This window comes from Dermochelys coriacea, chromosome 25, assembly GCF_009764565.3.
Source record: "Dermochelys coriacea isolate rDerCor1 chromosome 25, rDerCor1.pri.v4, whole genome shotgun sequence".
NCBI classification, from domain to species: Eukaryota; Metazoa; Chordata; order Testudines; family Dermochelyidae; genus Dermochelys; species Dermochelys coriacea.
In genome coordinates, this window is record NC_050092.1 from 12,764,236 (window position 1) to 12,781,060 (window position 16,825).

Genomic DNA, 16,825 nt, shown 5'->3' on the forward strand with positions numbered 1-16,825 from the left:
GTATAGTGCAGTGGAAGGAAATCTGCCTACCTTCAAAAGAATGAGTTATTTGTGGGCTTTTCCCAAATTAACCATTAGAGGGATTTCTTCTGCACTTCTTGAAGTGACTAAATGAAACATCATTTGTGGGTTAAAAGTGAAGGACACGCACTCATTAATTCTGTGTTGCAAACTATTGCTGTCGATGGATAGTGTGTAACTGCAGATAGACCCTCTTAAGCCAGGGCAAGGGAGGAGTAAGGACTCTTACCCTTTGCAAAAGGTTTAGACTATTGGCTTAAGAATTGTAAAGCTAGCATGAGAGGCAGATAACTCTGCGGTGCCTGGTGACAATATCTGTCCTTTGCTGTGTCAGATTTATGTCCCTCATCTGGAAACTAAGCTGAATGTTATGTAAATTAGCTCAAATTTGTGCATTATCTTGCACTTCTTAGTACAATGCACTGCTCAGGATATTGCTATAATTTCATTAAACAGGCTTTGGCTGATTCATCGGTGGTGTTCCATAAACAGAAAGCTGTAAAGATACAAACAGGTGACTTTGCTGTTGCAAACATAAATGGCATCCAATTGCTTGTATTTCCCCCCTCCAACTCTGTGATAAGTCCTATCCAGACGAACAATTAATATTTTAACAATGACTATATGACTACTTTATTTGCAGTAAGGTCTTGCCAGTTCTCTTCCCTGGTCCTAATACCACTGCATATGCTGTAGGAAGAACTGCGCTGTAGCTGCCTTTTTAATAATAGTCCTGCTGTCTAATAGGATATTTCACCAGGCTATAACTTACTTTCTTTAGATATGTAAATGAGACATCACTGATCCAGACACACGGTTGGCTGCACTAAAACCAGCAAGAGGCAGGGGAAAACTAGCCTGCCTTTTGCACTGTTAATGCCACAGACACGTTGGCAGTAGTAGTACTAATAATTAATACCTAACTGGCTTAATTTAGTATAAGAGCTCAGTGCTAAATAAGTTTGCTTCCTATAAATGATACAAGGTCACATCACAGGCCACTGACATTCCTCTTCTGAATTTGTCGGTATTTGTTAGGGAGACTAGCAGTTCTTGTGTAGCTCTTCACGCTACAATAGCAAACTTTTTTCAAGATAAGCTGCCCTTTGCAGCTACCAGCTTATGCTGGTGCAATCTAGAAACACTACTTTTTAAAGCAACTATTTTCAAAACTCTGTACATGTGAGAGGGTGGTGGAACTGTGGTTGCTTTATCATGGGAAAAGATCAAATCTTGGAGCATCCTACACACGCTCTCTCCTTAGTCAGACTGGGTCTAGAAAAGTGCTGAGTCATAGAAGTTAAAGCTGTGCCAAGCACCCTTATAGGCAATCTCAAGGAGGCAGATTGTACTATGGGGAAGCAAAGGTTTTAAGATTGTGACATTTGGGTCTCGTGAGGGTAGTGTGATGAGACAGCTGATTAAGATTTTTGTAGGCTCTTATCCCTTTTTAATTCCAGATACCATTATGCCCTGATCTGCAAAGTTATCTGAGTTTGGATTTGAGTAGTTGCAGATGCCACCAGTTTGGGGGCAAGACCTACTTTCTGTTGTAAACCACCTGGATTTTCTCTCTGCAGCTTTTTCTTTTCTTGAGAAACCAGAAATTCTACATGAGCTGACATGCCTCCACCAGCTTAAAAAAAAAAAAAAAAAAAAAAAAAAAAAGCTTTGCCTGCCCTTTTAAAATGTTGTTGACTAAAAATTCTCCAGTAACAGTATGTTAAGGGTTGGTACCTTGCGCTGATAATGATAGCATGTTCCAGTGTATAGGGAAGGAAACTTCCAAATAAACTCCTCCCTACTGCGTTAGGGAGTAGTCTAATAATAGAATTAGTAATGTTGGCTGAAACACCATTTGTTTTTCTTCAGCATTCGATGTTACAAAATGAAATTCATGAGTAGAATTTGTCATGGATCTAAAAGTTCAATGAGGATTGCACAATTCTGCCAAACAAAACATGCCCAGAGCATGCCATTCTGGTCTAGAATACACCCTTTTAATGTCTATATTTAGACTGAGAGAGATATTTTTAAGCAGGACAGATGCCTGTTTTTCCCTCTTAAAAAGAGCAGTTTAGTGTCTGCTTTGAAGCTGTCTGAGTTGGAAAAATTGTGGATTAAAGCTAGCACACCAGGATTCCCATATGTGGCTGACTAGAGATCTGGGAGTGTGGTTCATCTCCAGCCTGGTGCTTGGTCTGATTTTAAGTTCAATTGCAATTATCAGGGGTTTGGCAATTGGCGTAGGAGTTGCAAGAGGGGAGGCAGCGTTGACACCATCCTTCCCTCTTGTCTCAGTTCTCTACAGTTTCCTTCAGGTCATGGGTAAGTCACTGTCAGGAGATGCCCAGGAGGCTCTTTCGGATGACCCCTCTGTAATACAAATGTAGCAGCACCCTATGGGACCGGTCAGTGGCTGGTATCAGAGAGCAGAATTTGCCAAATTCGTCAGGCTGAAACTGTGGCAGAGGGTAACACTACTGCATATCACATGCTGCGTCCATGAGTGAACACCAGGGGACTGCAAGTTGCTCATCAGCAACAGAGTTGGATGGCAGTAGCAGAGGTTTATTTTAATTTGAATAAACCTGCCGATAAGTAGATCGCACCCAACATTGTTTTTGTTACTTTCTGGCCATTAAGAAATGGCATTTAGTTATCTGCTTTGATTGCCCTGAATTTTACTGGCCTCTGCTCTGCATATTCATTCATGGGATGAATGTAGTAGTCCTGGACAGTGTTAAATTGTTGCCTCAGCTTTGCTGTGCAGTCCCTTGGAATCATGTTTGTTCTGAGCCAGGCTACAGCCTTCTTAAAATCCAAGGCGGTCGCATGGTTGGAACCTTGCTTGTGTCTGCCCTGCACAGCTAAACAATGCGAGTTGTGGTGGAGCCTTGCCATGTCATCAGAGTCCCCCAATGCATTTGACTTTCTGCAGCATTGATGGTACCCAGGTCTCGGTCGCTTCTGCATTGGACCCTCCATCCAGGGCAGCTGAGCAGGTCATACTTCAGAAAACAGACAATGAAATCCCTTCATGTTGCTATCTGTGACTCTGAACCATGCTGCCACCTTTTCTGAAACATGTCATTTCCACTGGCACTGCTCTTGTGCACTTGGCTTTCACGTGCACTCATGTCCTTATTTTGCAAGACCTCATCTGAGACGCATGCTCTAAATATCCCTGTAATTGCTTTGCATCAGCTCATCTGACTGGCTTCTCTGCTCCTTGTCTAGCACTGGACTCCTTTCTGGTGTGAGAGCCTTTTTTTTGTTGTTGTTGTTCCTGCAATCTGGAAGAACCTCCTTGGGTCTTCTCTGCTCCTTGACTATCCATCTAAATTCAGATCCCACCGGAGACTTCTCCCTTATGGAGCCATTTGAGCATCTTACTCTGCTTTTCAAAGACACCCATTGAAAAATTGCGAGGGGTGAGGTGGTAGTGGTGGTAATGTATGTTGTTTTGTATTGTGCTATTGTCAAGGGGCCAAAATCATGGATCAGGGCCACACTGTGCAAGGCACCATATACACAGAGCAGAGAAACAGTTACTGCCTCAGAGCTTCCAGTCTAAGTATGAGGTGAGACAACTGGTAAATACAACAAACAGACAAGGAGAATGGGAACCTCAGGAAACAATGAGACTCATCTAACTAAAAATCTTTCACCCAAGATAACAGAAAAATATTCCTGTTAATTTTTCAGTCTGTTTAATTTGTGCATTTGGCAGCACTTTCTGTATAGTCTTTTCACTTTCCTCTGTAGTTAGTAAGCTTCTCCCTCGCTGAAAAGACCCTTATAATATATAAATAGGAGCACAGGAATTATGTCTTGAATAAAAGGTATATAATAAAGGGAACTTGGGAAAAAATCACAACATATTACATGGGATCTCTTCCAGAATGGTTACATGGGTGTCTTGTTGCAGTTCTGAACAGTGACCTCTTATATGTTGCATTAGGTTCAGTGTGAAGAAGACAAGAAGTGGACAAGAAGATGAAATTCTGCTGTTTTAGGACTCTCCCTGTCCAGCTTTCCGAGAGGATGTAGCACAGAGTGAACCTTTTTGCTTCTTAAATCCAACCTTTCTCTCTTGTTTTGCTTTGTTGTAGCGTTCTCAAGTGCTGGGGGCTAGAACTGATGGCAGACAATGTCAACGACTAACAACATAGCACAGGCCCGGAAGCTGGTGGAGCAACTCCGTATCGAGGCTGGAATTGAGAGGATCAAGGTGAGAAGGGGATCAGGAGTAGCACGCACGAGTAACCTTTCTCTCAGTAGTTATGAGAAGGGGAAGAGAGGGCCTCTATGTACGTTTGTTAGCCTGTGCCAGAATGGGCTATGAAAACATAAATTAGGCCCTCTCCATGTTGCTATTGAATCATCGCCATTTGCTATCAAGCTTCCTTTAACTCCTGTGGACAGACACTGTTTCGGAATGGCTGCATATTGCCCCTCTGCATAAAGTGCTGTATGCTTTATAGACTGCTCTGTTAACACTTGTTTGGAAAAACCATTCAGTCACCTTTACGGTCATGCTGTGAGCAGAGCCAGTTCTCTCAACTCTGCACTAAAAGTACCCTGTAGCAGAGGCACATGCTGCTGTAATCTCTCTAGTGGACTTGGCTTTTGCAGCACCTGTTAAGTGAATTTTGCTTCCTAAATGAGTACCCCACAAACCATCTCAACTTTTATTTCTCCCTACCCTGCCTGAACACAGTTCACAACCTCTGCCAACGGGTCTCTGGTGTACTGCTGCTTCTCTTTCGTTGCTGTGTCTTAGAATACAAAATAAATGCAACATCTCTGTACACACACGCATGTTACGCTCTGATTTCAGGCATTTTATCATGGCATCCTTTTATCATGGCATGTTTTGGGAACAGGGAATATGTCCTCTGCGCCCTCTTTCACACCCGCCATGCCTCCTGAAAATCGGAGAGTGGATCCTTAAGTATTTTACTCTCTTCTGGGATACATGCTCCTCTCAGCCCTCCAGGAGGCTGCAGTATCTCCATTGAGCATGTGATTTTCAGTGGACAGCTTCTGCTGAAGGGTACGGGTGCTAGTTTGTGCATTAGCATCTTGTACTAACTGGCCCCACTGGGCAGTCATTCCTTCTCGTTGCCTACAAACTCCATCATCTCCTGACCTTTCCACCCCAATGAACAAGACACACAAGGTCATTCTTAGAACCCTGGGCTCTTGTGCCCTGGAAGAACTGCACTTGTCCAGAAGGCCAGCAGTTTTGCTCTAATCTGGAAAATGACTTGTTTTGTATGCACTGGTTTTTAGGGGCAGGAAGGTTGTAATGTTTCTGCTGTCGGTGGCTTAAAGTGAAGCTCCCTGGGAACGGAGAGAAGGTGGGTGGGTGGCTGGGTAACTGCAGAGAAGTGTTCATGAAAAATCACTTCCTGTCAGCAAGCAGAGCAAAAAAAGCCTTTACTGTGTCTTTCATCACCATCCAAAAATTAAAATATTGGTTAAATATACATTAATTCCTCCTGGTTTAAGATTTAAATGCTTCCTGGTTGAAGAATGTTTTCTTTGACTGTCAGTTTCTGCAACTCTTGCAGGGATAGATTCATCATCTTGAGCTTTTGATGGGCAGAGGGAGCTGCTACTGCTTTGGAATTTCTTTTTTAAATCCAGCCTGAGGTTTTGTAGCTGTTTTTAGGGGCACTACTTTCCAGACTCCAGTGATGCACTGATCTGAGAGGCCAGTTTGGGGAAGACTCAACAAATTACAGGTCTCCCTGGCACAAACATTGCTGAGTCTCCAAGTATTACTAAGCATCTCTAACTTTCAGATCCAAAACTATGTGTGGTGAAGAGCAAGAAGGGTGTGGGTGTAGTTACCTACCTTTGTGCTTATTGTAGAGCTTTTGCTGGGGGAAAGAACGACGACGACGGGACTGCAACATACCACTATGTAGCCTGTATGGAGAAGATGTGCTGTCTAGGTCAACTTCAGTTTGTTTGGTTTTTAAAGCCACGAACCAAGCCCTGTCCAAGCAATCGATCTGCTGGTCCTGTGAGATAGTGGGTCAGATGCCTCCCCCATGTCTTTTTTTCCCTTCTACATCCTCCGTTTTCTTCTCTGGATGTTTCACAGCTAAAATGAGTGAAATGTGTCTCTGCATTGCAAATAAATGTGGGTGAACTCCTGTTTCTATTATGGGAGAAAAATGTGGGCTTCCTAGAGGAGTGACTACTAAATCGTCAGCTGTGAAAATAAATGCAAACCTTATGCCAGTCCTCTGAAACTCCACTGCCAACGTTTGTTGAACAAGTTGGGAGAGGAGAATGGCAGGATGGAGGATTAGGTACTCAGAGAATTGGGCAATGAATGACTTCAACTGGACCTGACACTGCAAGTTTTATGCTCCCCCAGTGCATCACAATGCTGATCAACTGCATACGTCTCTCCTGTTCAGGAATAACTCACTGTGGCATCCAGCCTCAATAATTTGCACACCTCTAGTACAGAATATCACACAGCATCATAGAACTGGAAGGGACCTCGAGAGGTCATCTAGTCCAGTCCCCTGCACTTGTAGCAGGACTAAGTAGTATCCCCGTTGTCACTCTTCCTCCTCCTTATTCAGTTCACTTAAACTGTTTATAGATCAGTTGAAAGGTTTAGGATCACTCCCAGGGCTTTCAGGGCACCTACTGTCAGACTCCTGTCAAGATAATCTCTCTCCATTCCCTTTGCTCTGGAATTAGGAGTCATTACTGTTCCTTAGAGCCTCATGTGTGAGTAGTTGGTTTCAGCTGGAGGTTTGACCTTGTCACTGATTGCAGAAGAGAGAGTTACTGTCCCCTCCACATATTTGGTCAGGGTGGCTAGTGACAGTTGGTGTTAGAAACCTGCCATGACTCCTAGGGTTTCAGTACTTTTTGTATTATTGCACTAGTCTCCGAGACTTCAGCCAGGGCTGGATACTGGTGCTGTGCAAATAAACAGTGATGGTCCCTACCCTCAAGAGCTTATAGTAAGACAGAGGGTGGGAGAAAGTATAGCGGGAGAAGTGAGGCACAGATTAAGTGAGTTGCCCAAAGTCCCAGTCTGTGGCAGAGCCCAGAACTGAACCCAGATCTTCCGAATCCCAGCCCAGTGCCTCCAGCACCAGGCCAGCCTTCCTCTGGCTCTTTGTACACTGCGTTGTTTCTAGAAGGTTCAGAAACTGAAATGCACCAAATTGCTGAATCTTCCAATGTAAGCTCTCTTTCTGCAGGCTGTACTAGGATGTGTCCTGACTGCATCCTGGGGTGAGGTTATCTTGTAGACTGTCTCTCCTCCTCCTCATTATTTACTTTAATAGATCTCACTGGTGGGAGTAATTGACTGAAATCCTCTCCCAAGGGCAATAGTGGAAGCCCCTTTGCTTGGGTCATTGTACGTGGTGTGGACAAAGCACTGGAAAGCAAATTAAAGGACCATTCTGTGCTACCCACGGGTGTGGGATGAAATTAAATTTAATAGGTCTTTTCATTCTTAAGTCTGTGATTGCAGGTAGGGTTTGCATTGGCAGGATCTGATGCTGAAATAGAAACCTAGAATAAAACTATTAAATATGAATAATTCACATCTGGGACCAGAAGAGACCTCCCTGTGATATGAGGATTCTGTATGTTGTGTGTTAGCCCTTATGTACAACCAGCTGTTAAATCAGTAACAAAGAATACAGCGTTAAGTACAGTCTCCAAAGCTAGCAAAACCTCCCTGACTTAAACCTAACCTAACCACATATCCCAGGCTTCTAATTACTAAAAGGTGCATCCAAGTTAGCCTCCCCTTCCATCTAGTGTCTTGGTTGGGTTGTTACTCTGGGTTCCAAGTTCTCAGAATAAATCTTTGAACTAAAATAAGCAGGAGCCTAAGTAACAGCTTCTAATGCTTTCAGTGCTGTGGTTTTCAAAACCTCCATTTTTAGCAGCAGAGAATCACCACTTCCAGGCATGCATTCTCTCCTAAAGTCCTGAAAGATGACAGAAATTACTTATGGGGTGGGGGAATATAATTTTAAAAGTGCTCTCATTCTAGTAAAGAGAGAGAGTTTTCCCTTGCGCTTCAGTTTATTTTTATACCTGAGTCTTAAGCATTTCTTTCCATGCTCATTTCCCCTTTTTATTTCTGGTGATCAGTTTTGTAGAGTTCCCATTGTGAAACATTGGACTTGTAACTTCACCACCCCTAAAATTCCAGTCTCTGTCCCCTCCTTAGAACACTTGCTGCACATCTGTATAACTCAAAAACGTTTAAGAGCAGCTGGTCTGGTGCAGGCCGCGTGCGTTGAGTGCTGGCCATGAGGTGAGTTTGTGGGGATATCCAAGGCATTCTTCTCACTAAATCTGTTCTTTCTCTCTGAACATTTAGGTCTCCAAAGCATCTTCTGAACTCATGAATTACTGTGAGCAAAATGCCAGGAATGACCCACTGCTGGTTGGAGTACCCGCCTCGGAGAATCCTTTTAAGGACAAAAAGCCTTGTATCATCCTATAGCTTTCTTCGCTCTCGCGTGTACACTCTCTCTCAGGCAGGGCACCATTCTGTATCGATTTAAACCAAGTCCCAAACTTAAAACTGCGCAGAGGGATAAACACTAAATGTTGGATTCAAATAGAACTTAAAATCTCAAATTGGAAGTGTTCAGAAGGGGCTCAGCTGCTCCTGGGCGGTTTGCAAACTAAGAGGGGTTCCAATTTACAAAACCATCGGGGTGGGCGGGCACATTATTAATGCTAATTCTGTTTTCAAGGGTGGTGGGAGAAACAAGAATTTAACTGCATTTGTCAATGGGATTCATGGCCTCTTAAAAAGATGGAGTTTTGACCTTTTTAAAGTATTTGGGCAAAACTTTGGGTGTACTTTTGATTGTTAGTTATTCCAGCTGACGTATTCAAAGAATTTCAGTCTGATTGCTCTGTTTCTTGGGGAGGCTGTTTGTGGTGGTGGTGGCTGTTTATTTTAAAAAAAAAAAAATTAAGTGGATATTACAAATTAGTAAATTCAGAATTAGTGGTGGGGGAGGGAGAGCAAAGTGTTTGGCAGCTGCATTGTAATGTGTAACGAAATCATGAAACTTTCTCTCTCCATGAAATGTGGCATGTGGTTCTGAAGCATCATATGATCTTACGGTATTTGTTACAAATGAATCCCATTGTGGGGAGTATACTTCGCAGAGTAACCCATCAGCCATGAAAACTGAAATGACTCTCCTTAAGTTGTGCTTAGCCCAAGGCAAAGGAGATGTGGGTGTTTACACCCTCCGGTCACAATTTGGATTTTTAGTTCTGTGTGTTGTTACCACTATTTTCCTAGCAGAATTTCGATGTTGAGGGCATTGAGTTGGGTTTGTTCTGCCTTTTTCTGATGGGTGGTGGGATTCGTTCTGTTCTGCAGTATCCTGTTGACACTTTTTTATCCTGGCCTTTCAGAGATTCTAGGTCCAAAACACTAGAACTGGCCACCATTAACCTCCCAGCTCTCCTTCCCTCTCATTAGTCATTAATGTGGATCTGTTGCATTCAAACCTATTCATTGGGAGTGGGGGGGTGGTTTAAGGCTGTCAGGAAGAAGTATTAACTCCCAACAGTTCCCATCCCTTGGAAATAAGAAAATTAACTAATTTTTCATTTACCAACATAACTATGGGCACTGCACATTTGGGAACAAACTCGAGACACAGCAGCAGGCAAGGGGCAGTGTCACCTGCTGCAGGATGTAAGCGACAGTAATAACAGCTCCTAGGTGGACTGAAGGTAGCGCAGGGCCTTTTAATCTACTTTGTGGATCCTTGCTGCAGCATGCAGGTTCTGAGCACCCCCACCCTGCAATGCAACCCAGATGGTGCTTGGAAGAAAGATCAGAGCTCAGGGAAGTACTGCTGCCTCTCCCTGGTAGTTAGATCTATTACCATGGGGTGCATCCTGGGAACATTTTATAAGAACGCAGAATTCTGAACAGTCCTCTGGCACCGCCGCAGATTTGCGTACCAGCTTAAAGAGAACCTGTCCAATACTGTCCACTTGATCTAAACAGTCAGGCCTAGATCTCTTCCTACAAGAGAATACCCAGCTTTCTACGGAGAACATGGAGAAGTAGGGGAGTGGCCCACTTCTGAGGGACGAGCAAGCTTCTGAGGTAGCAGAACAGTTACTAATTTCTCATTTCTGATGTAAAATGGGAGTTGAATACTGGCAAATTCAAGGTGCAAGTACTAATAGTTTTTACTTGACTCACAGGGTGTCCATTTGTACATAGTCTTGCCACATTTGGGTCCAGATTGTGTTCAGGATGAGAAGGATAAAAGCCTCCAATATGGAATCCTAGGAAGCCTACCACACTGAGCTGTTTCCCCAGTGTTTTGGGTCTGTTTGAAATGTCTAGGCCTTTAATAGAAGCCCAGTGCTTTGCACTTTTGGTACCCTCAAAGCCAGAGAATGCTTCCTGTCGCCAGGTCAATCTTTGTGCTGTAGACAAGAAAAGCTAGAGGAGAACTTGGGTTTGAGCTTTCATGGGAACTCTGAGGATTTGGGCTCTTCTGAGGTGCAGTCTGGGGGAGGGAAGACTTGCATATCAATAATGGAGACTGTACACACCTTCTACTAGTAAAATGAGCAACCAGGGATCTGCCTTGAGCCCAGCCTAGGCAAGCAGGCACTGCTCCCCGGTTACCTCCCTGGTGCTCCTGTAAGGGAAAAGTGTTGCAGCGTGTGATACTTTCAAAGGCGGTTCTGGAGCCCAGGCTGTGCTCTCTGTCCGGATTTGTGATCCTGGTATGCCATCCAACAGCAGTTACTTTGGGTGAAATGAAAGGTGGGGGAAGGGGGAGCTAGTGCCACAATTCAGGCTAAAATCTATAGGGATAATAGCCGAGTCATTGACACCGGCCCTTTGACAGAAACCTAGCTTAGATTCTTTCCAACTCGGTGCGCACACAGTGCCTATCTGCTTGGGGAGTAACACTCAATCTTTATCCATTCAGCGTGAGATTTACTAGTGGGATTGCAGATGGGGGATGGGACCTAATAATCTGAGTCTGCCTCTCCTAAATGCCACTCCACTCTACCTGCTCATGCAACCGATTGACAGGGCTGGCTGGTGACAGGACGGGAGCACCTCTTATGCAGGAGGGACATGCTTTGTTGATCTCGTGGGTTCCAGATATTTTGCCGGCAGCTTTTTATTACATGATCATTTGCCGTTTTAAAACAATCACATTTGTAAACACTACTGCAAACTGCTGCACATACCGTACGTCGGGCTGCCGCTTTCACCTGGCTTTCTGGGGCCCTGTGCTGAGCTGAGGGAGCTTCAACCTTCCACTGGCCTTTCCAAGGGCCCTGGGTTCCAATCCTGAAATCAGCCAGCAGCCTCAAAACTAGTTGCCAGCTCCCCTTCCTGCCCTTTGCCTATGCGCCACAGGAAGTGGGTGGCAGAGGGGAGTGTGTTGCTTCCCTCTGATGAGCCTTCCCCAGGGCATGCTCATTAAATGCCTCTGGGCTGGCATGGCATTCCCACTCCTCTCCTTTGCACTGTGAACTGCTGGCTTGCTGTAGGCCGTCCAGTGCACATTGTTAAACTTGATCTGTCAGCCAAGAAACCCAATGGGCCTCTCCCGGGGCAGCCAGCTGCCTTTGGGGTTTCCTGTAGGCTGAGCTATTCCCATAAAATTGGCGAGCAATGCCTTTGTTCTCTTTTGTCCAATGTGATTTAAAACTCTGTTGAAGGTTACTCCTGTAGTGGGAAATTAACACTGTCCCAAGAGGTGTCTGGGTTTCTCCCCAGTGGGGCTTTCTCTTGTAGATTAAGGATTCCTTCTGTTCTTAACCTAGTGTGGTTCCAGCCTTATTTTTCTACTCCAGATTGCTGATTCTTCCTTTACATTAGAGAACAGTGCATGGTGCTATGGTGGGCAATCTAGGCAGATGCATGAATTTCCGGGTCAGCCAGAAGACCTGGGTTCTTCACGTGCATAGGAGAAAGCTAGTGGCAGAGGTTACTGCAGAAGCTATCCACTTCTACTCCACTCCAGACCCAAGCAAAGGACAGGCCAGTGTCATTAGCTCGGACAGCCTAAGGAGTCTCCGAAAACCTACCCCTCTGAGGCTGATGCCATCCCTCTCTCCCCTTCCAGCAGGCCTTTCGTGTCCCACGCCACTGCCATCTCCTGCCCAAAGCTCTTTCGAATTGTCCCTGGGTCAAGCTCTCACCCCCTGTACTATGTCTGCAGGGTTAGTCTATAGTAATCATATAAACTCCAGACACTTGGTTCCCCCACAGTCATTCTATTGTTGAATTCCACCAGCTGGTCACTTAATAGTTTAGCAAATTGGTGTCGATCTTCCTTTTCTTTCTCTCTGCCTGGCATATCCAGTTCAGCACCTTTACCTTATCTCCCTCTGTCTGAATCCCTCTAACATGCCAGCCGGTTTGTTAACCGGGAAGGGTGGTCCTTTACACTATGAACCTGTAGTGGAGTTTAGACTGTGCCATATTATCTGTGTGGAATGGGGCTGGGGGTGGAATGGTCTTCTGGTGCAGGACACAATTTGAGAAGGTTGGGGAGAGGGGACAGGACCCATGTGCCAAGCAAGAGCCAATTCCTTTGATTCATACAGTCGATGTTTTTATGGTTTCCCCACAAGAGTTATGCAAAGAATATGGGGAGGAGGGAAGCTGGGGGCAGCTGGCAGCTCAGGCCCCACTGATCCAGACCACGTTTTCATGAACCTTTCACAAGTGCATGCCCTGTGCTGTCCAGAGTCCCTGACTCTCCTTGGTCTCCACAGATGCTGATTAGAGGCGAATGGAAGTCCTTGGCACTATATAAGGGGAGTGGGTGGGGAGAAGGCAGCTGGATCTGAACAACTATTTCCGAGTGGGGCGGGAGGGTTGGAAGGAGCCTTGCCACTTGGGTATCTGATGTATCTTCAACTGGTGACTTGCCTCTAGGTGGAAAAATCCTCAACCTTTTTTAGTTTTTCCTTGTCTGAGTAAATGGGTGATCATATTGTAGATGTTTTTGTATAGCATAAATATAAGTGCAAATTACAGTAGCTGCTTGTACTTTGTTAGTGCATTTGCCCCCCCCCCCAAAAAAAGACACTTTCAGGACTTTTTAAGTGCTCCAAAATGTAAAGGGGGGAGGAAGGTAGTGGTGCCTCTATTATGAGCTGAATCAGTGGCCAGACAGCCAGTGCCAGCTCAGCATTTACTCCACAAAGACCTTTTTGGGTGGCAAACACATGCCCAAATTTGTCTGAGGATTCTTTAGCATGTGGTGAAGCTGTTGCCCAAAATAGAAAGGTGAGGGATGTAATCTCTAGGCCAGTCTGTTCCCCCTGCTGTTGGAGGGCTTCCAGCTGGCTAGCAAGTAGCCAGGAGGCTACCCTGCTGTGTGAGGCCACCCTGCTGTGTGCCAAGTATCTGGGCCCCAACAAACAGGTTACACAAGGACAAAGGCTGCATGATGCCTCTAGCTGGAAAAAGAAAAGGAGTACTTGTGGCACCTTAGAGACTAACAAATTTATTAGAGCATAAGCTTTCGTGAGCTACAGCTCACTTCATCGGATGCATTTGAAGTGAGCTGTAGCTCACGAAAGCTTATGCTCTAATAAATTTGTTAGTCTCTAAGGTGCCACAAGTACTCCTTTTCTTTTTGCGAATACAGACTAACACGGCTGCTACTCTGAAATCTAGCTGGAAAGATCATGTTACTTACAGCCTTCCCCATAGATGGTCTCTGTACTTGAAACCAGGTATATGGTTGGCTAGGATTTGGGAGTATTTCCCATGCAACCCCCCCTTAAACAGCCCCCTCATTATAAATGTAACTCCAGTGCTCTGCCTCTCCTGAAGGCATCTTTGGTCCTGTTCCTCTTAGAATAAAGGCAGCTTTCCTTACCTAGCTCTGACCAGCATCCTTACCTGTTTGAGCCAGGCTTATCCATTAGGAGAGCAGGGCAGCTGAGCACGTGGCAACAAGACAGAGCAGCAGTGCTTGCTTCCGTATCCCCTTTGCACTCGGGTGCACTGGCACGCAGCAGCCGCTGTGACAAACAAGAGCACTGTGCTCTAGGTGCTTCTAAAAAGCCAATCCCTTTGATACTGTAGTGATCTCTGGGCCTCAAGCACTGTGTCCTTATCCTTTAATTCACCTTCCAGCTGTGTGAGGAGAGGCTTTAAGGGTGTTCTGCTCATTGCTCTTCAGAAATGCTAATGGGGAACTCATCACTCTTTGCCCAGTTCTGAGAAACAAAAATCCCTCTTCCTTTTACGAGAACTTAAAAAGTCAACTTTATTTAACTAAAGTAAAAATAACGCATTTCCATCATCAAAACGGGAAGCCACGCGTCTGGCACTTTGTGCTCTTCATTTCTCTCTCTGGTTTCTTCTGATTTTTTTTTTTTGCCAAACTCTGATATTGTTGCCAAATGCAAATCAAGGGTTATAAAAACTGTATTTTAGGAAGTAATCAGTGTCTGTAATGTAGGTTCTTCAGAATGTCTGCATTTTTGGATCCCTGGTTTTTATTTCTGGTGTGCCATAGACCAGTTTCTTGCACAGTGTTTAATATTTTGTGGAATTGTTGTTAAAAAGTGAATTGATAACACAATAAAAAGGCTCACTTTTCATTTTACCTGGCATGCTGTTTATCCTTCGTACAGCCACCTACACCGAGAAGCCATTTCTGCTAGTCAGCTGCAGTTCCTGAAGACTGAGCAGAGTATTCTCTTGAATGCCAGAGTGCCAGCGACTAAACGCAGCCGGCTAGATCTGTAACTGGTGAAAATTAGAGAAACTCCATTGACTTCAGTCCCAGTTTTCGCCAGCTGAGGATCTGGCCCAGTATGAACAAAATTGAAGAGATGGCTACTATTGGCTATGGCTAACCAGCACCATTTTGCATTTGTATTGTGGTGGTTTTAGCCCCAGATTCCCAAAGTGCTTTACATGCAGGAATCTCTTCCCCTGCTGTGGAATCGCAGCGGCTCTGGGCAGAAGTGAAACCGCATCTTCTAACTGAAATGGCAGGAGAAATGTGAGTTGGCAATAGCGTAGAAAGTGCAGTGGGAGGTTCCTCAGACCCTGCTGTGTCCCTGCACTCCAGTGCTGAGCTCCCTGCAGCAACCCTCTGCTGCACCATTCCTAGGATCCCTGAAACTGGAGAGAGCAAAGGTGACCTGAACTCCATCATCTAGTTCATCTCCCCCTCGCCCCCGCAACTAGTGCAGTCTTGGATCAGAGAGCACCTGCCCTGATTTCCAATACCTCTTTCTGTTCTAGTCCAGAGATCCAAGAACCAGTGTGACACCACATCTCAATCCCTTGCTATTCCAGCCCCCAGTCTTCTCTGGGAGTGCTATGTTTTGCCGAATGCTCTGGTGTGGGTGTATCCCCAGAAAAGACTTCAACCACTGGCCTAGTGCTTGTTTGTGGTGCGAGCCAGGATTTGAATCAGTTTCTCTAGAGAAAAATAATCGGGTTTTAATTCTGGTTTAGCACCTTCCCTGCAGCAAATGGCTTAAAAACCAAATAGTGTCAGGCATTTCCTTCTCTTATAAATGCTGGTTCCTACTCTGCAGACCTCCCAGGATTGTCCAAAGGGGCTTAGCATGGCCTGCAATGACTTGTAGGTTTTCCAAAGCCACTGCAGCTAATCAGACTTGCTTGGGATTCTCCAATAACCAGGCATTACGGAGATGAGACATTCCCAAAAGGGGCTGACACGAGGCCAGATCTGCACCTTCTGCAGTCATTTACACCAGGGCAAAATGTTTGGATGCTGCTAAATGCAGGTTTTAACATACTTTTAATTGGTTTGGGCTTCCTTCTTTTATAAAGTCACTTGTCAGATTATCATCTAATGACATAATTCACACCAAGTATTTTATTTCCCTGGGGGAGAAACAGCTGGAGCACGGTAGCCAACCCCTCCAGCTTGTGCCCAGTTCTGAAGTCAGGATCGTTCAAGAGTTGGAGCATTTGGAGAGTATATTCAATAACCGCAAATCAAAGCAATTGGGTCCTGTTACTGATTAACTTCCTGGCAGAATATGCCTGACTTGTGCTTAGCACCTTTCGCGCAGGGAGCCTCAAACCACTTCCCACCCAGGAACCCTGCCCAGTTCCTGGGAGGCAGATATGGGTTGAACCCACTTCTTGCCCCCATGGAAATGGAAAGTTACAGTGAAGTGACTTGCCCCAGCAATGCGTCTCTGGAACAGGGGTGAGAACACCGCCAGGCTGTTGGCCCCTTACTTTAAGTTTACACCTTGTCCTCTCAGAGCTGGGAGCAGACCCCCAAGAATCCTGATGCCCAGCCCCCACTTGGTCTGCTAGGCAAAGCCGCTTTCCCAGAAGCGTGGGTAGAACCCAGGAGTCCTTACTCCACCTAGATTATACTGCATCTGAGCAAGAATTCTCGCAAATCTCCTACATTCACTTGCACCTCTCAATGTTGTAACCTGTAAGGGAGAAATTGCCCTTATGAGGCCATTACAAAGGGAGCAGATTTCTAGTGTGCAGGTTATAGAGCACTTAAGGGAGGTGATACAGCGGAAACCGCATCCCGGGGTGACACATCACCAGGGCCAATCCCAGCTGCTTTGCTCCAGCAGAGCAGGGTGGCGGTTTGTTCAGCTGGCAGGGATGGCTAAAGCTTTGAAGCGTACCATCTTCCACCCCCCCACACACCCTTTCCTAAGTAAAGATGGATCAGAGCTGGAGCAGGGATGCCACTGAACCAGTGAACAAAGGGTAGTTCTTCCTGCCATCTCTGCTGGCTCA

The 16,825-nt window shown here is 45.3% G+C and overlaps 1 protein-coding gene across 10 annotated transcripts in view; it reads left to right on the forward strand.

The window, feature by feature from the left end:
• Window positions 1–13,122, forward strand: part of GNG7 (G protein subunit gamma 7) — a 130,427-nt gene extending 117,305 nt beyond the window's left edge. For 9 of the 10 annotated variants that reach the window (XM_038383738.2, XM_038383749.2, XM_038383734.2 and 6 more), the window contains 2 exons: window positions 4,137–4,255; window positions 8,408–13,122. In XM_038383738.2, the coding sequence (XP_038239666.1) occupies window positions 4,175–4,255; window positions 8,408–8,533 (207 nt within the window). In that variant the 5' untranslated portion in view covers window positions 4,137–4,174 and the 3' untranslated portion in view covers window positions 8,534–13,122. Of the gene's footprint in view, window positions 1–4,136; window positions 4,256–8,407 lie in introns of those variants that run through there. The other variant, XM_043502403.1, reaches the window with a different exon arrangement.
• The last annotated feature ends 3,703 nt before the right edge of the window (window positions 13,123–16,825 follow it).